The sequence below is a fragment of the Peromyscus californicus genome, unplaced genomic scaffold (assembly GCF_007827085.1).
Source record: "Peromyscus californicus insignis strain IS unplaced genomic scaffold, ASM782708v3 Scaffold_5__1_contigs__length_169319896, whole genome shotgun sequence".
In the NCBI taxonomy this organism is placed as follows: Eukaryota; Metazoa; Chordata; class Mammalia; order Rodentia; family Cricetidae; genus Peromyscus; species Peromyscus californicus.
In genome coordinates this window covers 8,402-32,424 of record NW_026294573.1, presented here as the reverse complement: position 1 = coordinate 32,424, position 24,023 = coordinate 8,402, and the positions used below count along the sequence as shown (strand labels likewise).

At 42.4% G+C, this 24,023-nt stretch overlaps 1 protein-coding gene across 3 annotated transcripts in view; it reads left to right on the top strand.

Annotated features, from left to right (window-relative positions):
* LOC128096066 (endogenous retrovirus group K member 6 Gag polyprotein-like) overlaps positions 1 to 22,345 on the top strand; it is a 32,878-nt gene extending 10,533 nt beyond the window's left edge. Inside the window, exons 2-3 of one of the 3 annotated variants that reach the window (XM_052715186.1) lie at positions 15,314 to 15,363; positions 18,002 to 22,345. In XM_052715186.1, coding sequence (XP_052571146.1) covers positions 20,172 to 21,179 — 1,008 coding nt within the window. In that variant the 5' untranslated portion in view covers positions 15,314 to 15,363; positions 18,002 to 20,171 and the 3' untranslated portion in view covers positions 21,180 to 22,345. The other 2 variants (XM_052715187.1, XM_052715185.1) reach the window with 2 other exon arrangements.
* The last annotated feature ends 1,678 nt before the right edge of the window (positions 22,346 to 24,023 follow it).

Sequence of the window (24,023 nt, the reverse complement as noted above, 5' to 3'; positions counted from 1 at the left end):
TGCAAGCTTACATGCATGCACTTGCGCTGGGAGTTAGACCTAGTTCTTTGCACATGTTATGCAAATACTCTACTATTGAGCTATATTTCTAACCTGGTAAGACTATTTCCAATAGAGTCTCTGAAGGAAATGGCCTTGTTAAAATTATCACCTGTTTGGATTGGGATGCAGTAGCTCAGGGCTAAAGTACTTGCTTAGCATGTATGAAGTCCTGGGTTTCACTCCAAGCATTGTAAAAAAACAAACAAAAACAAAAAACAAAAACAAACAAAAAAACAAAAAACAGGGAGGAGAGGGAAAAAAGAAGGAAACAAGAGCCACTCATCCTTAACCCAGCCATCAGCAGATCCCTGGAAACTCCTAGCTGAAGGCCTATGTGGGGTATGCTACCTCTAGCCACCTCTAATGTAACTTGGAGTCCTTGTTGGCTCCTTGGATCGCTTGCCTTCTAGTCATTGTCTTCAAATGTAGAATCAACACAGACCTATATATCTGCATACAGGAGTCCCCTCTGAGGTGTTACTGCTTGTCAAAGAAAGTTTCTACTCCTGAGAGAGGTCCTGTCTTCTCTATTTACTGGTTGATCAGCCCTTCTCTGTCCCTGCTGTTTCTCACTAGTCTAATACAGTCTCATTTTTGTCCTAGGCTCATTGGCACTCAAATGGACTGCATCTGATTCCTTGACTGAAAGCAGAAGTTGGGGATCTGTGACACACAAGATCTGTTGGGCACCAAGGGTGTCTGATCTCTGAACTCCTTAGGTCCTGAGGCTCTGGATGGAATGCAAGGGTCCTGTTAATTTTTGAATGTGTTAAGGATTCCTCTGTCTGCTTCCTTACCCAAAGACACAGGTCTCTGCCACCCATCTAGGTGCCTGAGAGTTGCCTTCTTTTCTCCTTGGATATCAGCTGGGGCTCTCAGAGGGTCAGTCTTGCTTTGCTGTTTGGCCTCCTTATCTGGATGATCCAGCCTCCTCTCTATGGATTCAGCCTTTTCACTTTTTACTCTGTCTAGCCCCTCTATGGCTACCATACCTATATATCTTGTATGGCTTTTCTTCCAGGGTTGGACCCCCAGCCTCCACAAATATACACACATCCCAGCAATGACACAAAGGACACACAGCAGATGTATACAGATCTATTAATATGGCCCTGGCTGTGCATTAACACAAAAATAATTCACCTAGATTTCCCTCACCTATCCTGGAGATCCTGAATGGGGAGCTCCCACTCATACTCTGTGTGGTAGCCTTGAGACTGATTTCATTTATCACTGACTGAGTATGAGTAATTTTATCATGAAACACAGTTCAGGGTGATAGATGAGGGAGCCACAGCAGATGATTGCCTGGCTACCTCTTGCTTCAAGAGGGATGCTCAAAGGGGGCCCCCTGCCTTGTACAGAGGGAAGACGATGGAACAAGAGAGGGAGGATGAGGAGAAAGAGCTTCAGTATGGTGGTTGGGAAGGCTTTGGAAGTGGGGGAGACAAGAGACATAGACCTAGTCTTCCTGCCAGGGTCCCAGAGGGGCATGTCATGAGTCAGGGTCCTGACTAGGTGGGGGACATGGCTGTCTCACAAATATGCCCAGGGCCAAGGTCCAGAGGCAAAAGATGAGGAACAAACAGGTGTGTTTTTTTATGCCCAGATACAAAAAACTTGAGGATGTTTTCACATGTGTCTCTTTTTCTTCAGCTTCTTCACAAATTGATGTGATAATGTCTATTTCACTATCTCATCAGTACTAGCCAAAGTCATATCTGCCTTAACCTTTGGATGTGGATGCATTTGGCTCCTGGAGCTTCTTCCATTTATTCAGTTAGGGAACCTACCTATGGCCAGTGGCCATGGGGGCTAGCCTGTCCCCTAAGACTCAAACAATAGTGAACAGGAAGGGACTCAGCAGACTCGAGGTCACATAATAAGCAAAGAACAAGGTTCTAATCTGTTTCTGGCCTGTGAGTTTCCTGGGGTCTGGATGATTAAGTAGATCCTGCCTATCCATAGCAAACAAGTCCAAGTTTTCAGGTGTGGTCAGCCAACCCCAGTCCCATTTTTACCAAAGTAAAGCCTCTCAACACCAGCTCCATGTAGCCAGGAAGCTGATCCCTTGGCTAGTCACAGGGTCAGACAGATTCAGTCCTGCAGGAGTGATTCTGTTGTTTCTTGTGTGTCTGGTGAGTGCCCAGTGGAGCTGATAGCCAACAATACTGTCATCTTGGTTGATGAGTCTCAGAAAGAAGGCTGGGAGTGGTGTAAGAGGATGCTGGTACAGGAGTGGAGCTGTTCCTAGGCAGCTGCGCAGCTTCCCCTGAGGCTGCTGCTGACTCAGCTGAGGCGCCAGGCACATCCGGGAAGTCTGGGCCACTGCCTGCCCACAGTTGCCCCTATGCCTGCCTCAGTGAGTTACTCTCCAAGGCTACCTCTTTGCCACAGCAGATTAACCCGTTCACCTCTGGTTGCAGGAAGGTTGTTTGAGTGGGTATCAGGCAGATACCCTATTTACAGTTGCAGCCAGAGACACCTGTAGAAGCTGCAGGTACATGGATCCTTTTCATTGAGGATACTGTCAGTCCTCCCCTTTCCCCCTATAGCCAGGCCTTCCCCTTTGTTATTGTGGCAGAAGAATTCAATGATTAACTGGTAACTCCTGATTTCTGCTTCAATTATTAATGGGCTGGGCTCCCCACTGGTGTCTTCACAAATACTGAAGCCAATGTCCACTGCCATTTCAGGACACTGAGGCTTCAGAAGTCATGATATGGGTATAGCCTTTGCAGAGAGACTAGTTACATTTTGCCTCCTGCTACAGGGTCAATGCTCCTTCCCCAAATGTCCTCTTCCCCCAAGCAGATTGTACAGGGAAGTGACTTGGTTTGTGGGGGTACTTGACCTCAGAATTGCCAGAAAAGAGCATGCAGATGATGGATGCCATGGGTGAAGAATCAAGTCCAAACACAAACTCCAGAGCAATGTCCCAAAGCACTTAGAGCTAAGTGAGACCCCCAACCCTTGACCTTTGAGAGACTCACAGTGAACCATACTCCTCTTGTCTACTGAAAAGCCAGACTGAACTATCACACAGGCCCAGCACCCCCAACTTTTTATAAATTTTTGAGACAGGGTCTCTCTATGTAGTCCTGGATGTCCTGATACTCCCTATGCAGATCAGGTTGGCCTCAAACACATAGATCCACCTGCCGCTGCCTCCTGAGTGCTGGGATCAGGCATGCGCCACCACACCAGACCAGGACCAGCATTCTAATTATAGACTTTTTTTTTTGGAGCTGAGGACCGAACCCAGGGCCTTCTGCTTGCTAGGCAAGCGCTCTACCACTGAGCTAAATCCCCAACCCCCTAATTATAGACCTTAAAAAATTATTCTAAATAATATTTATTACATTTATTCATGTGTGTGTTTCAGGGGAGTGCATGGGTGTACACAAGTATTACAACACTTATATGGAAGTCAGAGGACAACTTTTCGAGTCATATCTCTCCTTCCACCATGTGAGTCTCAGGGATCAAATTCAGGTATTCAGACTTGGCCTACCCACTGAACTATCTTTCCAGCCCTAAATTGCATCTTAAATTTTTTTTTTCTTGTTTTGGAACTTGCTATGTAGACCAGGCTGGTTTTGAACTTACAGCGATTTGCCTATCTCTTTGTCCCAAGTGCTGAGATTAAAGGCATGTGCCACCAAGCACAGCTTTTAAAAAAAGACAGTTATAATGAACTGAGCAGTGGTGGCACACATCTTTAATCCCAGAACTCTGGAGGCAGAGACAGGCAGAGTTTGAGGCCAGCCTGGTCTACAGAGTTCGTTCCAGGACAGCCAGAGCTATACAGAGAAAACCTGTCTCAAACAAACAACAACATGATTATACTGGATTGAAGCTGTAGATTGCACTAGGGATAGGGAAAACAAAATGTGTTAATGTAGGACTCTCCAAGACTTGGGACTAGGTATCAGGGACTGAAGCATGTGTGATAGACTATGGCTTCCACTCTGACACTGGCTATTTCATCTGCACCGGAGAGATTTCAGCACTGGTATTGTCTGCAGGCCAAGGCAGAGATTCTTGTGGACTCTTGTGGTCTTACTATAGCTCTCTGTAAGACAACCTTGTAGATGTATCCAACCTTCTTATTAAATAAGAAACACAGAACCAATGCAAAGAAGAAAACCAAGAGGTCAGAGCTAAGAGCTAAAACCTTACCCTTCCTCCTTCGGTGGTCCTACCTCTCCGAACCAGAGCTACCCCTGTGTTAAAGTCTTTATATAGAGTTCCTGTCCTGCCTTCTCATTGGTTGTAAACCCAACCACATGACCACCTCCTCACGGCCTGTCTGTATAGGCCTCCAGGTTTTCCATGATTGGTATTAAGATTAAAGGCATGTGTATCCAATAATGGCTGTATCCCTGAACACACAGAGACTTACCCAGCTCTGCCTACCAAGTGCTGGAATTACAAGCATACGCCACCACTGCCCTGCTTTCCTATGGCTTGCTAATAGCTCTGACCCCCGGGCAACTTTATTTATTAACATACAAATAACATTTTAATACAAATAAAATATCACCATACAACCTCATACCATTCCATACTCCTGTGCATTGCATTAGGTGATAGCTGGCGTGTGAAGTCAAGAACTAAGCTACATTTCCAGTGTGTTCCCAACTGTCTCTATCTGATCCCAGAGGCCATCTCAGTTGAAGGACAGGGATTGTTGACCTAAGGACCCCTGTTTTAGTTAAAGAACAGGGTGATAAACAGGCTGTTGAATGCAGTGAGCATTTGTGCCGAATACAACCACCTCCTGCCACAGGAGACAGAACAGTGAAAAGTAGAGCAGATAGCCCAATGTAGCAGGAATCTTAAATAGTCTTATTAATAAAATCAAACCTGAGCCAGGTATTGGGGTGAATGCTGGAAGATCAGAGAGACCGAACAGGCCACAGGCATCTCACTTCGCCAGTTCCCCAGCTGATCCTGTTTCCTCAGACTGGAAGCCTCTGAGAAGCTTCCAGTCTGAATCTCAGCTGAACTGTGCTGCTCAAAGCCTAAAATCTTAACCAGCCGAAATGCTTCTAGTTTCTGGTCTCCATGCCTTATATATCTTTCCGTTTTTGCCATCACTCCCTGGGATTAAAGGCTCATTTCTTGGAATTAAAGGCTTGTGTCACCATGCCTGGCTGTTTCCAATGTGGCCTTGAACTCACAGAGATCCAGAGGGATTTCTACCTCTGGAATGCTAGGATTAAAGGTGTGAGTGCCACCATTTTCTAGCCTTTGTATCTAGTGGCTGTTCTGTTTCTGACCCCAGATAAGTTTATTAGGGTGCACAATATTTTGGGGGAACAGAATACCACGACAGCCCAAGATCCAAATAGGGCCAAATCCTCAGCCAAGGTCAGGCATTTGCCCTGAGGCCAGGAACTGAAGCTAAGCACTCAATACCCTGACATATTAATGGAGACAACCAGGCAGGTACTTGAAGTCTGTGCTAGAACTTCTGAGCCTTGAGATTGACCCCTTCACTGGCACTCAATCTGGATAGGCTTTGCAGAACAGCTGTTGTCATTGTTCAGCCCTTATATCAAGCCTGTAAAAAGGTCAGATTACTGGGGACATGCTATACTGCTGCAGGTCATTCCTAGAACTAGCCAGAGTGTCTAGCAAAAGTGTTTTGTTCAGGAGGGGTCTACTGAAGCAGAAGGCTGCATGGAATATAATCCTAGAGAAGACATAGGATTCATGCACTTAACAGCTGCTGTCCCTGGAGGTCTGACCAAAAAGTCAGGGAGCCAAAGTAGAGAAAAAGTTTGGGCTTGGGGAAGTTGATCCCTAGCCTCACTGTGTAGAAACTAAACGTGTTCTAGGACTGAGAGTTTGCTTTAGATGTAGGAAATGAAGATTCATATGGGTTGCCCAAAACAGCCTTAGATGAGAGGAGGGCCCATTAACATCAGGCCAAAGACGAAAGTACTCACAAGAGTACTCCCTGGATTGTCTGGGGTTTCCTATTAATGGTTCAGTGTGATGCAAAGTAACTAAAGTCACAGTATGTATTTAGGAAGTGGTGCTTGATGTGTAGGAGATGGAGTTGGGGTGGTGGTGCTGTGATTGTTATAGGTGGCATCTGGGTGAAGACACATGAGGTGATAGGAAATCCTGAACAGGAATGTTAGGAGACTGTAGGTGAAGGGGTTGGAAAGCCATTTGCCACAGCCTAAGATGCATGGTCTGATGTGAAGACAGCCAGCAGGGTCTTTTTTTCAGGGTTTATTCATGTTGTAGAGTATGTCAAAACTTCATTCTCTCTCTCTGTCTCTGTCTCTGTCTCTCTCTCTCTCTCTCTCTCTCTCTCTCTCTCTCTCTCTCTCTCTCTCCTTTCTTTTTCTTTGAGATAGGATTTCTTTGTATAGCTCTGGCTGTCCTCAAACTAGCTCTGTGGCCTCTCACAGAGATCTGCTTGCCTCTGCCTCCAGAGCACTAGGATTAGAGGCGTGCGCCACAGATACCATTGTGTGGCTGTGCTGTGACTTTATCATTTGGCCTGTTTCCTCTTTCTGGCTTCTGTATGTGTGTTGCAACAAACATTTATGAACAGGCATCTGTTTAATATTGTTTTCCAATTCTTTTAGGACAGATTCTTAGGAGTAGAATTTCTGGGTTGGGTGATTATTCTGTGTTTAATATTTTGAAGATCTGCCTTCGTCATATTTTACAATTGTATCAGTATGAGGTTCAAACTTCTCCATACTCTCATCAACATACGTTATTTTCCTTTTTAATTATACCCATTTGTGTTAGTAGAAAGCTTACACTTACACCAATATGGCATAAAATCAGGCAGACCAGATCTGCTTGCCTGTAATCCTAGAAGTCCAGAGGTAGAAGCAGGAAGATAAGAAGATTGAAGCCATCTTTGATTTGATTTGAGGCCAGTCTGTAGTACATGAGACTCTCAATATACCCACCAAAAAAGCCACTGCTTTGGCAGAAAAGCAATGACTCCTCCCTGGGACCCAAAAGGTGACTGAGAGCAAGATAAAAGCCCAATATCTTTGCCTTCGATTTGTGTCTGTCGCCTTTCAATTGGGTCTCACTCCTATGTAACTCTGTACATAGGCATGTTAATCACTCCAGGAATATCTATCTAAAAATCAGTGGTAACTAATCACTCTCACTCCCTTTCAAGGCTGTAGACATAAAGAAAAGACTAACTGAAGCATCTTACAGTCAGGTTTTACAATATATTCCTTTACAATGACTCCTAAAAGGCACCTACCTGAAAGTCTTTAGTCATGTCTCAAACCTGGAGTCACCCTGAATTCCAGAAATAGCACGACCTCACACATCACCCCATGATAAGACCACTCCCCAACATGGACAATCAAGCATCTATCAGAAACTTATTGTTCTCTTAAGAAATAAAGAACTTCTAGCTGGGTGGTGGTGGTGTATGCCTTTAGTCCTAGTACTTGGAGGCAAGGACAAGTGGATCTCTGAGTTTGAGGCCAGCATGGTCTATAGAATGAGTTCTAGGATAGCCAAGGCCACATAGAGAAACCCTGTCTCAAAAAGCAAACTCAATCAATCAATCAATCAAATAAAAATAAAAGAAAAAAATCAGAAATAAAGACTTTTAAACATCTGCAAAAGCAGAACTGACATAATGGTCAACCAGATCATATATGGACCAAGACTGCTTAATTATGCATACCCATTGTCCCCTGTCCCATTTCTTCTATTTAAACACAAAACATTCTGAAGATGTGCTAAAATGTTTATCCTTTTGTGGTGATTTGAAAGGAAATGACCCCCAAAGGGAGTGGCACTATTAGAAGGTGTGGCCTGGCTGGAATAGGTGTGGTCTTGTTGGAGGAAGTATGTCACTGTGGAAGTGGGCTTTGAAGTCTCATATATGCTGAAGCCACCCTCTATGAGTCAGACCACTTACTATTTCCTGCAAGTCAAGATGTAGGACACTCAGCTCCTTCTCCAGCACCATGTCTGCCTGCATGCCACCATGTTGGACCACGATGATAGTAGACTAAACCTCTGAAAATGTAAGCCACCCCAATTAAATGTTTTTTTCTTTAAGAGTTGCCATGGTCATAGTGTCTTTTCACAGCAAAAGAAACCCTAAGATACCTTTCAACATTGGTATGTTAATTAAAATTGTTTCCCAACTTTTCAATATTATTCTTGTTTTATTGGTAAGTGGCCAGTTCTGACAATGTTATAAGCTCTGGAATTAGGTCTCTAGCCTGAGATTGTGGTTTTAATTCCAATTGATGTGGTAAAGCACCTGACATTTTTCTGTGTTTCTCTCCATCATTTGTAGTCTTTTAAAGATGTTGTTTACTGGTGAGAAGGTGCTGGAACAAGCATCACACCAGTGCAGAGTATTACAAGGTAGCCTGGAAAGGCTGGGACTATGCTTTGTGCCATTGAACAAGCAAGGAAGAGAAGTGGCTGATACCAAAGGCTGCACTTCATTCATTACTGCTCTCCCCAGCATAACTGGATCTTGAGAACTAGGCAGGTCATCAGACAGCCACAAACGACCAGATCTGCACTGTATACTGTGGGTCTATAGGCCTACAAGTCCTCTTTTTTGAATAGGAGGAAGGGGTTTGGAGCATGGGTCAAGGGTTAGGGTTAGGGTTAGGGTTAGAGGTTGGGAGGGAGGGCTGTGGTGTGGGAGGAGGGAGGAGATGGGATATTTATGTTGAGTGAGTAGAAAATTTCTTAATAAAGAAAAATTAAAATAAAATTATGCCCTTCAAAAAAAAAAAAAACAAAAACAAAAATAAATATTCCACTATTATCCTCTCTACAAAATCCCACCCCTGGGTATGCATCCACACAATCCCACTCCCATGACCTGTACACACATGACCTACCCAAGCAGCCTTAGGGGGTTAGGGTTAGGGTCCGGGTGTGGGGTCAGGGTCAGGGTGGTCAGGGTTAGGGCTGGGTTTAGGGGTTAGGGTTTAGGGTTAGGGGTTAGGGTTAGGTTTAGGCCTCCATTCCGTTCCTTTCCATTTCCGTTCCATTTCATTCTGTTCTGTTCTATTCCACTGTTTGTGTCAGGGTCAGGGATTAGGGTCAGGGTTAAAGTTGGGGTCAGAAGAGTTAGGGTCAGGGTCAGGGTTAGAAGGGTTAGGGTCATGTTCAGGGTTGGAAGAGTTAGGGTTAGGGTCGGGTATAGGGTCAGGGTCAGGGTCAGAGTCAGGGTCAGGGTTGGGTGTAGCATGAATCCTAAAGGTCTTATTAATAAAAATCAAACCTGATGCCAGGTATTGGGTGAATTGAACTCACAGAGATCTAGGTGGATCTAGGCCTCTGGAATGCTAGGATTAAAGGTGTGTGCTACCACTGCCTAACCTCTATGTTTAATATTGTGGCTGTTCTGTTCTCTGACCCCAGATAAGTTTATTAGAGTGCACAATATTTTGAGGAATACAATATCACCACAGTCGGTTCAGGGTTAGGGTCAGGTTCAGGGTGAAGGTGAGGGTCAGGGTCAGGGTGAGGGTTCAGGGTTAGAGGGTTGCTGAGGATCAGGATTAGAGGATCAGGGTGAGGATCAGGGTTAGAGGGTTGGTGAGGATCAGAATTAGAGGGTCAGGGTGAAGGTTCAGGTTTAGAAGGTCAGGGTGAGGGTTGAGGGTTTAGAGGGTCAGGGTGAGGATCAGGGTCAGGGTGAGGGTTCAGGGTTAGAGGATCAGGGTGAGAGTCAGGGTGAGGGTCAGAGGGTCAGGGTCAGAGGGTGAGGGGTCATGGACAAGGTCAGGGGTCAAGGTTGTGGTCAGGGGTCAGTGTTTAGGGTCAGGGTCAGGGTCAGGGTTTAGGGTCAGGGTCAGGGTTTAGGGTTAGGGTTAGGGGTTAGTGCTGTGGGATGGTCTGTATGTCAAATGTGTTGCTCTGATTGGGAAATAAATAAATCAGTGATTGGCCAGCTACAGACAGATGTGAGCTATCACATGGGTATTGAGAATTGAACCTCGATCTTCTGAAAGAGCGCAATCAGTGCTCTTAACCACCAAGCCATCTCTCCAGCCCCATCATTCAGTCCTTTAACTGCAATTCTAAATGATAGCTTTAGAACTGGAGACAGTTTACTTTCTCCTTCCTTGGTGATTGGAGCTTTGGTGATGGTGTTTTCCTTTTAAGCATCACTTTACTTACCTTTTGAACTTTAATAGGTTTAAAGAACGAATGCCTACAAGATTAAATTAATAAATAAGTTGCTATCCACCAAGTAGCAAGTACCTATCAACCTGATCAAAACAAATAACCAAATCTTCTATGTGTCTAATGTTTCATACTGTTTTTTAAATTTTTTTATCAGACATAACACCCAACCCTATGCTTCACTGTTTCCCATATTCTTTAGCTTTATACAATAGGAAAGGTTATTTTCTGTAGATGTATGCAATGTGGTATGGAGGTATTTGATAAAAGTGTTTCAGATGTGTAGTTGGAGTATAAATCAAAAATTAAGACCTAAAAATATAGAAATTTAATTGACTGGAAATCCCAGTGTATTAGTCAGGGTTCTCTAGAGTCACAAATCTTATGGAATAAATCTCTTTCTCTCTCTCTCTCTCTCTCTCTCTCTCTCTCTCTCTCTCTCTCTCTCTCTCTCTCTCTCTCTCTCTGTGTGTGTGTGTGTGTGTGTGTGTGTGTGTGTGAATTTATTGGAATGACTTACATACTGCAATCCAAAAATGGCTAGCTGTGAATGAAAAGTCCAAGAATTTAGTAGTTGCTCAATCCCTTGAGGCTGGGTGTCTCAGCTGGTCTTTTTGTATATGCTGGAATCCCAAAGAAGTAGGCTTCAATGTCTGTTCAGGAATGAATGTGCTGACAAGATGAGGGAAAGCAGCCTTTTTCCATTGTCCTGCTAGCAGAAGGTGTGACCCAAATTAAAGGTGTGGCTTCCAGCCTGAAAGTCTGGATTAAAGGTGCATGTCATTCAGCCTCAGGATCTGGATCAAAGGCATGTTGTCTTCTTGCCTTAAAATCCAGGGGGCAACTGTGCTCTCCATTTCTGAATTATAGTACATTCCAGATATAGTCAAGTTGACAACCAAAAATAGCCATCACGATCCACCCCTTGTCAACTTGGCACAGAATTATATCACCTTATGTCATGATTAATTTCCAAATGAAAAATAATAACCATGTCATAATTATTCCTAAACACAATGTAACTATCCTACAATTGTGAATGCATTATATATTTAGAATAGTGGTAATATTTCTTGGGGGATATCTTTCTGGTATTTCAAACTTACATCTGATAACCACTGATATTCTCTTAATTGATATTATAACATATGATAAGAAAATGGAAAGAACATACAGATATCTGTACAAATACATTATTAAGAAAATGCAATAGAAGCACTCATGTCAGTTATAATCCTCACTTCTGTAACTGGTGACGTGGCCTTAGATGATATTTAGAACTACATTCCTCTACTATGCATTCTGTATATCTTCCACCTTCTGCAAACACTTCAGAAGCTTTGGGTCTTTTCCTGGATAAGTGACCCATACCTCCATTCCTGATGCATCTGTGCCCTTTGTCATCCTTCCTGGATTAGATTGTTGTAGTTTCCCATTAACTTTAATCACAGGGCATAATAGCACCAAGAGATGCCCTAAAGGATCTCCTGCACTCCAGATATCATCTTGCTTACCTCCATTGTAGAGAGGCAATCCAATTTCCCCATGGTAATCTGAATATATCATCCTTTCTAATGGTGTTATTCCTTTCTTAGTCTGTTGGTTTAAGGGCATTTGAAGCCCAAAATGACCAGGGGGAAGTCTGACTTTCCAGTTCAATGGAATGTTTGTTGTGACTGGGCTCCTGGCAGAAGCACTCTCTACTCTGGAACCAAAATTTCTAGGCCAGCAGAACTTAGAGTTGTGAATACAAGAAGCAAAAACTTTCCTAGTCGGTTACTAGGCTGATAGTGACTGGAACTATTTCTTTTACCATTCCTTGATTCCTGGACCCATGGAGATCCTGGCTATAGGAGAAACCATACCATATATCAGATGGTGATCCAGGGCATATACTGCCTTCTGGAGAACCTTGCCCCAGCCCTAAAGATGCTGCCACCTAATTGGTACTGTAACTGTGTCTTCAAAAGACCAAAGTCCATTACATCTCTCTATCAGGCCAGCTTCTTCAAGATGCTGGGGAACATGGAAAGACCAGTAGCTTCCATGATTGTGGGCCACTGTTGTACTTCTCTGGCTGTGAATTGAGTTCTCTGGTCAGAAACAATACTGTGTGGAATATCACATTGGTGGATAAGACATTCTATAAGTCCATTGATGATGGTTTTGGAAGAAGCATTATATGTAGGAAAGGCAAATTCATAATCAGAGTAAGTATCTACTCTAGTAGGGAAAAAGAGTTGTCCTTACCATGAAGGAAATGGTCCAATGTAGTCAACCTGCTACTAGATTGCTGACTTGTCACCCTGGCTAATGGTGTCATATCTAGGGCTAAGTGTTGATCTCTGCTTTTGGCTGATCTGGCACTCAGCAGCAGCAGTAGCCAGGTCAGCTATGGTGAGTGGAAGTTCATGTTGTTGAGCCCATGCACTGACCCCATCTCTGCCATCATGGCCATATTGCTCATGGGCCCATTGGGCAATGACATAAATGGCTGGGAAAGGAGACTGACTGTCTACAGAGTGAGCCTATCTGCTTGATTACTGAACTCCTCCTTAGCTGAAGTCAGGTTTTGGTTAGCATTTCCATGGGATACAAATATCTTCATACCCTTAGCCCATTTGGAGAAAACTATCCACATACTTCTCTTCCCCAGATGTCTTTTCTCACCAATTTTCCAATCATGCTCTTTCCAAGTCCCTGATCATCCAGCCAATCCATTTGCAGCAGCCCATCAATCAGTGAATAGTTGCACAGTAAGCCATTTCTCCTTCCAAACAAGCTGTATGACTATGTGTATTGCCTGAACTTCTTCAGTATTTCTCCCTTCACTTCCCTTCACCAGCATCTTTCAGGGTTGTCCCAGAATGGGGTTGTAATGCTGCAGGTGTCTACTTCTGTGTGGTGCCTGCATGATGTACAGAACCATTAGTAAACCAGGCCTTAGTCTTTATCTTCCTCAGTCAACCAATCATAGGGAACACCTCATGAGGCTACAGGTGTATGCTTGGCAGCAGAAAGCATTGTAACAGAAGTAGAAACCATAGACATTTGGGCATCTTCTTCATGTATCTTGCTTGTGCCTTCAGGACCTGCTTGGGCCTGATCTCTTATATACCACTTCCATTTGATAATAGATTGCTGCTGTGCATGTCCTACTTTATGACTTGGTGGATCTGATAACACACAGCTCATGATGGGCAGTTCAGGTTCCATGGTAAAATGGTGGCCCACTGTCAAATGTTCAGTTTCTCCCAGTGGCTGGAATTAATGGCATGTGCTCACATGCTTGGCCATGTTTATTTTTGAAAATGATTCTAATGGGCACCAGTGGCAGACACTGGAAATGACTTTAAGAGGTATTATATTGTCCCAATTCTCCAATGCTTCTTTTCTTGTATGTTTTAAGTTATCTTCTTTTCTAGGGGTGTGTGTGTGTGTGTGTGTGTGTGTGTGTGTGTGTGTGTGTGGACTGTGTAGCAGAGGGTTTAAAACTTACAATGATCGCCGGGCGGTGGTGGCGCACGCCTTTAATCCCAGCACTTGGGAGGCAGAGCCAGGCGGATCTCTGTGAGTTCGAGGCCAGCCTGGTCTCCATAGCGAGTTCCAGGAAAGGCGCAAAGCTACACAGAGAAACCCTGTCTCGAAAAACCAAAAAAAAAACCAAGAAAAAAAACTTACAATGATCTTCCTGCCTCTGTGTTCAGATTGCTTGTGCTAAAAGGATGCACTACCACACACAGTTTGAAAAATAATTTTTATTGTTCAAATCTCCTCTTTTTATTGTGGCCAGGAAGGCCAGGATATGGTGTTAGAACCCCTGATACTGGAGTTATAGATAGTAGTGAGCTTCTATATGTACTGGGAATAGAAGCTGGATAATTTGAAAGAATTTTCAGTGCTCTTAACTGCCAAGGTATTTTCCACCCTAAGTTTTCTATTCTTGATTATGTTTCCTGTCCATGGCAGCCTAGTCAGGGTCAGACAGCTGATGCTCATTAAAAAGTGGAATTTGCCTCCATTTGAGAGAGTTAGCCTCAAGCAGGGATGAGCTCCCTAGTTGTTTATCCAACACAATGTGGTCAGCCCATTATCCATATATATACAACCAACCAAAATGGGTGCAGAAGGTTGTATTCATGTATTTCAGTGTTCTTATTCACCCATATTTAACAAGGAAGAGGTTGGAAGGGATTTGGGAAGGGATGGAATGAAGAGATAAAAGTGGAAAGTGATGTAATGTCTTTTAATTAACAATTTATGAAAATAAATTTTAAATAAAAAAGGACTAGATAGATGACTTAGCAATTAAGAGCACTGGGTGATTTTACAGAAGACCCAGGTTCCATTCCCAGAACCTGCATGGTAGCTAACCATTTGATATAACTCCAGTCTCAGGCATCTCCCATCTTCTGGCCTCTGTAGGTACTGTGCAGAGACACATACAAGCAAAACATCATATAACTAAAGTTATTTTTTAAAAGTTAGAAAAATGAAAGAATGAAATTCTCTACAATGATGTCATAGCCCTGAGACAGACAGCAAGCCAGGGCTAGTTAAAATGAGTTCCTCTGGTCTTGCATTAAAGCAGCTGTGGCCTTCTGCTGAACCAGTCTGCTCAGAGGCAAAAGCACCTTTGTTCTGAGATTAATAGAGATTATTATAACCATTTATCTAGAAGCAGAGTATACAGTGCTTTAGGTGACTTTTCCTTGAAGTTTTCTGTATTTGTGTTCTCTATATTTTATATCTATGAGAATTGTGGCATTGGTACAGTTATCTTTTAGATTAAACATCACGATTGACAGGTCACATAGACTCCAAAGCAATTTACTTTTACTGTGTCATTTACTTGGTTTTCAGCTAAGACCTTGTGGTGCAAGATAAATACACCAGAGGCATTTTTTTCCATCATTTTTATAATTTATATATGTTCTTGCATGACTTTGAGGTAAGAAAGTCCCTAAATGTCTCTACTTTTACATTGTAATCATGTTCAGAAGTGTATTTGTTAACTGAGCATGCTTGGGAATAGGCAGAACTCTATGTAAACGTGTCTAAACTCCCTAAGTAAAATTCATATGCTTCCTTTGTTTAGGAAAAGCATTGTTTTGGAAATAATTCTCATGCTCTCCTTGCCTCCTGCAGGTAAGAAATCTTTTTCATTTCTTCCATCTTGGCTGTTGTGATAGCTATTCTTGGTAGTCAAACTGACTACATCTGGACTTAACTAAAACCCAAAGAGTTAGATACACCTGTGAATGATCTTTCTTAAAGGTTTTGAAGTTAAAGACCCATCTTTAATCTGGATCATTTTAGGTGATATGATCCAACTTTAGCTGCTTGGTGGCAGTGCACACCATTAATCCCAGTTTTTAGGAAGCAGAGGCAGTCATAATTTCTGAGTTTGAGGCCAATCTGGTCTGCAAAATGAGTTCCAGGGCTACACAGATAAACCCTGTCTCCAAAACACCAAAATAAACAAACAAACAATCAAACAAAGAATAAGATCCACCTTTAATCTGGATTGTACCTTCTGGTAGCAGCTGACATATATAAAGGATATTGAAGAAGGAAGTTCTCTCTTTTTGCCTGCTTGTCCTAACTCTGATTATCAAGTTCATTCCTTTGCTAGCATTAGAACCCACTTTTTTGGAATTCTGGTGTATCCTGAAGACCAGCTGAGACATCCAGTCTCATGGAATGAACAACTATTGGATTCTTCACATTCCATTGGTAGGCAGCCATTGTTGGGTTACCTGTACCACAGTTTGTGAGACATTCTAATAAATCCACTTTCTACATACATGGAGAGATTTATTCTACCAGTCCTATTCATGTAGAGAATCTTAAATAATGCAGCTATTTTTTTTTTATTTATTTATTTTTCTCCACCTGCCCACCGAGGAAGATGTGCTGGCTAACAGTAGTGCTCATAAAGACATTTTCCTAGCTTCATTATTCTCTAAGTATTCAACTTTCTGTGAAGCCTACTCTTTTTGTTATTATTCATTTGCCAAGAATTTGCTCTGAATTTCAGGAATAAAACTCCTAAAGCAATGGAGCCATCATCTAGCCTTCTGATTGGAGAAAGACCTATTATCTTGTTTGAGATCTGGTTCCTGCTTTTCATTCCTGGTTGTCTGAAGTCCCTCCAGTTCATCTGATCTCAGTATGAAACCACGGAACAAAGATCTCCTTTTGTGTCCTTAAATCTCCTTTTAATTGTTAGCATTCTGGGTACCCTTCCACCTATGCGACAGGGTATCATAGTATAGTATAGTGGGCTGTGCAAGCTAACTAGCCACATTGTATCCTGGAGGAAAAAGGGAAGTGTCTATGGAGTGCAGGAAGATAGCAGGGTCTGCTGTTGGAGGCAGAGACAAGGGCTATTGAAATGCATATCTCTGCTGATCTAGAAAATGTCTCTGTCTGTGGTGGAAGGCAGGGTCGAGAACCATTGTGCTGTGTCTTTAAGCACACTGTAACCCTATGGGAGGTGCTATTGTCACTCAGGCCTCACTAGCCAATCAGGCCCTCTAGGCGACCTACCAGTCAGAAGTGGTGCAGGGCTCCTCTGGGCGCCCAAATTCAGGCTTGGCTTTGAAGAGGAGCTGCCACCAGTGGTTTTGTGTGCCGTTCTGCCATTGCTGCTGAAAGGAGCTTGGATGAGCTGGGAAACCACAACATGGTAAGTGAGGGACTGCTGTCCCCAGATGGGTAGGAGCAGATGGTGAGGTGCAGCAGCCAGTGTGGTGGGTCCTCCCCAGATCTGGGTGGGAACTTGCAGCCAGATTCCCTGTCCTGTGAGGTCCCATGTGGTCTTTGCAACTCCCTGGACCCAGGGGCAGGCCTCTGAGTAATTTTCCTGTGTGGGCTGAATCTACTCAGAGCATTGGGAGCAGGGAGCTCTGTGTAGAAACATTTTTGTAGTCAACTTAAACATGCTTTTGGTGCATCCATGGAAAGCAGGTTGTGAAACTTGGAGAGGTCTAGTTTCTCCAGTATCTTCTAGAAGTTCAGCACTTTGCATTTAATCTTTACGTGTAAGATCCATTTATAGTAAATTTTGTGGAGGTTGTAAAGGGCATCTCAAGTGTTGTGTAGCATTCCACTAATACGCCACCATGTAGAAGAGTAGAATTGGTGATTTAAAAAATTTACCAATGCTTAGGAGATTGTAAGTCTCACAAAGTAGAATTCAGCTGAGGGAAGACTACCTGTAAAACACCCAAAAGATAAGTATATGCTAACCAGCCCTGTTAGAGATTAGAATGCTAGGGTACACATTTGTTCACCAGGATTGTCCAAACATTTGGCTTCAAACCATTACAAAGAAGCAGCCCCTGATTTACAACTAGCCACTAGACCAATCCCCATATCAAAGAACAGGCTGCTAAAGGCGGCATTCAGAGTCACAACCAACCTTAAGGCCTGCTGTGCCATAAAGTTCCAGTTTTCTTGAGAAAAGCATAGTTCTGTCAGATGGGCAATATGAAACCAGGTGGCAACTATTTGATAAGTAAAAGACTGTTGTGTTAAGTGTGGGCCCTGGTCCCCCACTGTGAGTGGCTGCTGCCTTGCTTGCTGACCTTGACCAGATGTCCTCCCTATTCAGATTCCCTGCCGGTTTCCTTCTCACCTAACTGATCAATGGGAGGTTCTTTGTTCCTGTATCCTGCATTTGGTGTAAACAGGTTAGATGCAAAAATGTAGCTCCGGGGATCCGCCATTCAGCTGTGGCAAATGACTCGCTGTCTCTTGTCCCTTATTTTTTAATCCGCAGCCCCTCCCTCGGACATGGTGATCAGTAATACGGGTGTTGCCATTACAAATGGAGGTCCTACTGAGATTCTACCAAGACACTACCAAGATCCAAGAAAGAAGGAACGAGCTGACGGACACTCTTAGAAGGCTGGCCAGCATTTTAAAGAAAAAAGAAAAGGTATGAGTGAATTGTCATGGGTGCAAATAGGGCACCACCGAAGTTAAGAAAGGGCAAGACAGCTAAAGATTTTAAATAAAAAAGGAAATCTTCCCAAAAGAGAAGAGGGAAGGAAAGGAAATTTCTCTTTAGAAAAGGGAGAAAAAAATTTTAATCAAGGAAAAAGGATTTTCCTGGAAAAAAGGGGAAAAATTTTGAAACTAGGCCTAAAGATTGGGGCCCTGTAGAGAAAGGATGAACAAAAGAGAGAAGCCTCTTCCCAGTGGTAATGGAGGAAGAAAAGATTTTTTCCAATTGTAGAATTTTCAGGATAGCTGAAACTCTGAGCTCTTTCTGCAGTGCAGCATCTGAATTACAAAGAATCGGCAGGTAGGCCTCGTTGCTGTTGGCTGAACAGCAAGTGAGCCCAGAGGTTAGAAGTTTTGCTGTCTGTTTGCTTATTTTGGTTCAAACGCTTTTTATTTTTCCCTCGAAGTGGGAATAATTCAATATTTAGGATCCCTTCATGGGAAATGTTTTTCTGTTTTTCCCTCATGGTGGGAATAACTCATTAGGTAGTCCCTCATGGGAGTAGGAAGTTTAAATGTGAGTTTGTGTGTGCGGGGCATGCCCCAGCGGTGACAGCGGCGGACAAAGGCATGCATGAGATAGCCCGGAGTGGCGGGCAGACAGGTATGCGCCAGTGGGAGGCGGAACTGCGATGGAGCGCGGCCCGGGCGGGCACCAGCACTAGAGCCCAGGCACCAGCACTAGAGCCTGAGCACTGGGCAGAGCCAAAGCTAAGCCACAACCTCAGCTCGCTCCAAGTGAACAGAGGACCTATTGCTAAAAGTTTAAACAGGAATGCGCGCGCGCGTGCGTGCCTGTGTGTGTGTGTGTGTGTGTGTGTGTGTGTGTGTGTGTGTTGCCTGTCCAGCATGGCTGTGGTCAAAGAGATAGCCCGGAGCAGCGGGTGGGCAGGTACGCACGGGCAGGAGGCGGAGCTGCAAGGCCAACGGAACGGACCAAGGGAGCTGAGTCCGGGAGAGGGACTAACCCTAAAAGTTTAAAGGGGCCCAACTTCTGATGAAAAATGGTTTCAGTCAGGACATAGAATGCTAAGTCAATGCTGTGTGAATAAAGGATGTTTTGTTCTTTTGATTGTCTTAATAAATGTTTGGATGAATATTTGATTCTCATGGTTATGGTGATATTTTATTTGTATTAAAATATTATTTGTATGTTAATAAATAAAGTTGCCCGGGGGTCAGAGCTATTAGCAAGCCATAGGAAAGCAGGGCAGTGGTACCTTACGCTTGTAATTCCAGCACTTGGTAGGCAGAGCTGGGTAAGTCTCTGTGTGTTCAGGGATACAGCCATTATTGGATACACATGCCTTTAATCTTAATACTAATCATGGAAAACCTGGAGGCCTATACAGACAGGCTGTGAGGAGGCGGTCATGTGGTTGGGTTTACAACCAATGAGAAGGCAGGACAGGAACTCTATTATATAAAGACTTTAACACAGGGGTAGCTCTGGTTCGGAGAGGTAGGACCACCGCAGGAGGAAGGGTAAGGTTTTAGCTCTTAGCTCTGACCTCTTGGCTTTCTTCTTTGCATTGGTTCTGTGTTTATTATTTAATAAGAAGGTTGGATACATCTACATTTGGCGCCCAACGTGACAAGAATTCATTAAAAACCGCTTGGCTTGGCTTAGCAGCAGGTCCAGTTTCCAGCCTGGGCGGCCCGGCTGCCTAGCTTGGGCCCAGGCCTGACTGACCCGCAGCTGGAGCTACTTGCAACTGCTACAAACAACTCAGACCTGCCCTGCTGAACAGGGTCCCTGCCTGTAAAGCCAAGGCTTGACTCGGCTCAAGCGACTACACTTTCTCTCTCTCTCTCTCGCTGGATTCACACCTCGAACACCAGGTGGCTGTGAAATTCCCTGGGATTCTACTGTTCTACCCAGACTTGGTAAGTCAATTAACATATCTATTTAAAAGAGAATTTTTTTTCTACATTAAAAAAAAATGGGCTTTATGTTTACATTGGAAGAAAATTGGGCTTTGTTTGAAATTTTAGGCACTCTGACAATGGAACAACTATATGAAAAGATTAATATTGATCGAATTATTCAGTTTATTACTTTTCTTATCCTCATTTTACTATTTAAAAAGATCGTCAACTTAAGTGCCAGGATAACAGTCTTAGAAAAACTTGTTAAACCGGTAAAAATGAATTATAGAGAAATTCAAATTCAGACAGAAGAAATAAATAGTGAAGTTGTTTCAAAATTGGATCGTAAGGTTACAGAAAGAAAGCCAGTTTTCACACAATCACCCTTAATTTATCCAGTAGCCGTACAGCAGCTACCTGATGAAGAGAATGAACAAAATACTTGGGTTCCAGTTGAAATGTTAGACTTACGAAGATTTAAGGAGGCAATAGCATCTTATGGCATGCACTCCCCATATGTAAAGCAAATGTTAAACACCTGGTCAACTTGTAATAGGATTCTACCAAAGGACTGGCGGGAATTGGCACAGGCTGTTCTTGAACCCGGACAAAATCTCCAGTGGAAAATGTGGTTCAGTAATGAGGCTAAAAATATAGAAAGACAATGGAGGGATAGCGGAATACAAGTCTGCCAGGATCAGCTTATTGGCGAAGGCCAATATGCTTCAGTACAAACACAATGTTCATATGATGTCCAAACCCTACTTCTATGTAAAACAGCAGCTTTGAATGCATGGGACAGAGTTGAAGAACCAGGAAAAAAAACTGAGTCATTTACAAAGGTTATACAGGGCCCCAAAGAATCTTTCACAGATTTCTTACAAAGATTGACTTCAGCAGTACAAAAAATGGTCCCGAATTCACAGGCTAGTCAGATAATAATTGAGTCTTTAGCCTTTGAGAATGCAAATGCAGCGTGCAAAAGAATAATTAGGCCGTTAAAGGCAAGATCTGCACCTTTGGAAGATTGGATTAGAGATACAGTTAATGTAGAGGCTTATGACCATGATGATATGTGGTAGGAAAAGCAATTTCAAAAGGTTTGAGCAATGTTAGATGTTTTGGATGTGGAAAGCAAGGACATTTGAAAAGGGATTGTAAACAGGTCATTCCTAGAAAAAATGTTTCTTCAAGGAACACTGGCAACAGAATGCCCCTTCCTTCTGGTGTATGCAGAAGGTGTGGTAAGGGAAAACACTGGACCAACGAATGTAGATCAACAAGGGACAGACAGGGTAACCCTCTGCCTCGAGCTTCGGGAAACTCCCAGAGGGGCCTCAGGCAGGCCCCCACAGTAAATCCAGTTCAAACCTTTCCTGCAGTTGTAGAGGAAACCCCTACTCAAAGCAACTAAATAACCAAATGTCTATTGGAATAAATCATGTTAGTCGAGATGATGAAACAGAGAAAATAGGAAATACAGGAAAAAACATAAAGAAAATTTTTTGGCAAACTTCTATTAATGAACAAAGACCAAAACTAAAAATAAAAATAAATGGTGTTTTGTTGTCTGGTCTGGTAGACACAGGTGCTGACATTACCATAATTGCACCAGAATTTTGGCATCCAACTTGGCCTCTTCAGGAGGTAAACATTCAACTCTTAGGAATTGGGACATTATCTAGAGTGAAACAAAGTGTAAGATGGCTTGAATGTATAGGTCCAGAAGGACAGAAAGGAAAATTAAAACCATATATGGCTAACATAGCTATGAACCTGTGGGGTCAAGACTTGTTACAACAATGGAATACTCAGATTAATATCCCTCCAATCTCAGAAACAAATCATAAATTAGTACATGTTTCTGAGAGAAATATTAAAAGATATTATTCTAATGAGTGCTCACCAGCCATCCATGTCATACAAGAACAGGGCACAACAACTGATAATCTTCCAAAAACATTAACAGCTCTACCTTTAAAATGGTCAACAGACAAGCCTGTATGGGTTCAGCAATGGCCTTTAACAACAGAGAAATTCCAGGCTTTACAAGAGCTGGTGGAAGAACAGTTAAATGCTCATCATATTGAAGAATCAACCAGCCCTTGGAATTCTCCTGTATTTGTTATAAAAAAAAAATCTGGTAAATGGAGAATGGTAACAGACCTTAGAGCAATTAACAAAGTAATTCAGCCAATGGGCTCTTTACAATCTGGAATTCCTTTACCTACTCTGTTACCAAAAGGCTGGCCTCTCATAGTTATTGATTTAAAAGACTGTTTCTTTTCAATACCCTTACAAGAAAAAGACAGAGAAAGATTTGCTTTCACAGTGCCTACTTATAATAATTCTCAACCGGTTAAAAGATTTCAATGGAGGGTTCTCCCACAGGGAATGTTGAATAGCCCAACTTTGTGCCAATATTTTGTAAAACAGCCATTAGAAGTGGTACGTAAAAAATTTCCTAAATCTATAATTTATCATTATATGGATGACATTTTATTAGCTGATTCAAATGCAGATACTTTAGAAAGAATGTTTGAAAAAGTAAAGAAAATTTTGCCTTGCTGGGGATTACAAATTGCTTTAGAAAAGGTACAAAGAGGAGATTCTATTAATTATTTAGGATATAAAATAGAACTTCAAAAAATTAGACCTCAAAAAGTGCAAATTAGGAGAGATCGACTACAGACTCTTAATGACTTTCAAAGATTATTTGGAGACATTTCTCATCTAAGAACTATTGTTGGGGTAAAAAATGATGAACTGAATAATTTGTTTAAAACCTTAGAAGGTGATAAGGACTTAAATAGTCCAAGAGAATTATCACCTGAAGCTGAGAAAGAATTGGCCTTGGTAGAAAAGAAAGTACATGAAGGGCATGTAGATTGTATTAATCCAAAGCTTAATTGCATTTTGGTTATTTTACCTTCTAGGCATTCCCCAACAGGAATATTAATGCAAAGGGAAGATATTATATTGGAATGGATATTTTTACCAAATAAACCAAATAAAAAATTAAAAACTTATGTGGAAAAAATCTCTGACTTGATTTGGAAAGGAAAATTGAGACTTCGTCAATTAGCAGGAATAGACCCAGCAGAAATTGTCGTACCTTTAACTAAGGAGGACATTGAAAAATTATGGATAGAAAATGAAGCTTGGCAAAAAGCTTGTAGTAATTTTTTGGGAGAAATTAACAGCAAATATCCCAAAAGCAATAGAATTGATCTTATAAAGAGAGCTGATTGGATCTTGCCTCGAATTGTGAGGAAAAAACCCATATCTGGAGTTCATACATTTTATACAGATGCCAACAAACAAGGAAAGGCAGGTTACAAATCAGAAAATTTAAGTAAAGTGGTTCAAAGTCCTTATAATTCAGTTCAAAAATCAGAATTGTATGCTATTCTGTTGGTATTAATGGATTTTTCAGAACCTCTCAATATAGTAACTGACTCTCAGTATGCTGAAAGAGTAGTATTACATATTGAGACTGCAGAATTTATCCACAATGCTTCAGAATTAACTTCATTATTTATTCAATTACAAGATACAATCAGAAAAAGGAGTCATCCTTTATATATAACTCACATCCGATCCCATACTGGTCTGCCAGGCCCTCTAGCACAAGGCAATGATGAGATTGATAAATTATTGATAGGAAATGTGCTGGAGGCCTCAGAATTTCATAAAAAACATCATGTAAATAGTAAAGGTTTAAAAAAGGATTTTTCCATAACCTGGCAACAAGCCAAAGAAATAGTAAAGAAATGTCCTACTTGTTCCTTCTACAGTCAAACACCATTACCAGCAGGATGTAACCCAAAGGGTACTCAGAGGAATGAAATCTGGCAGATGGACGTGTTTCACTTTGCAGAATTTGGAAAACTGAAATATGTACACCACGCTATCGATACTTATTC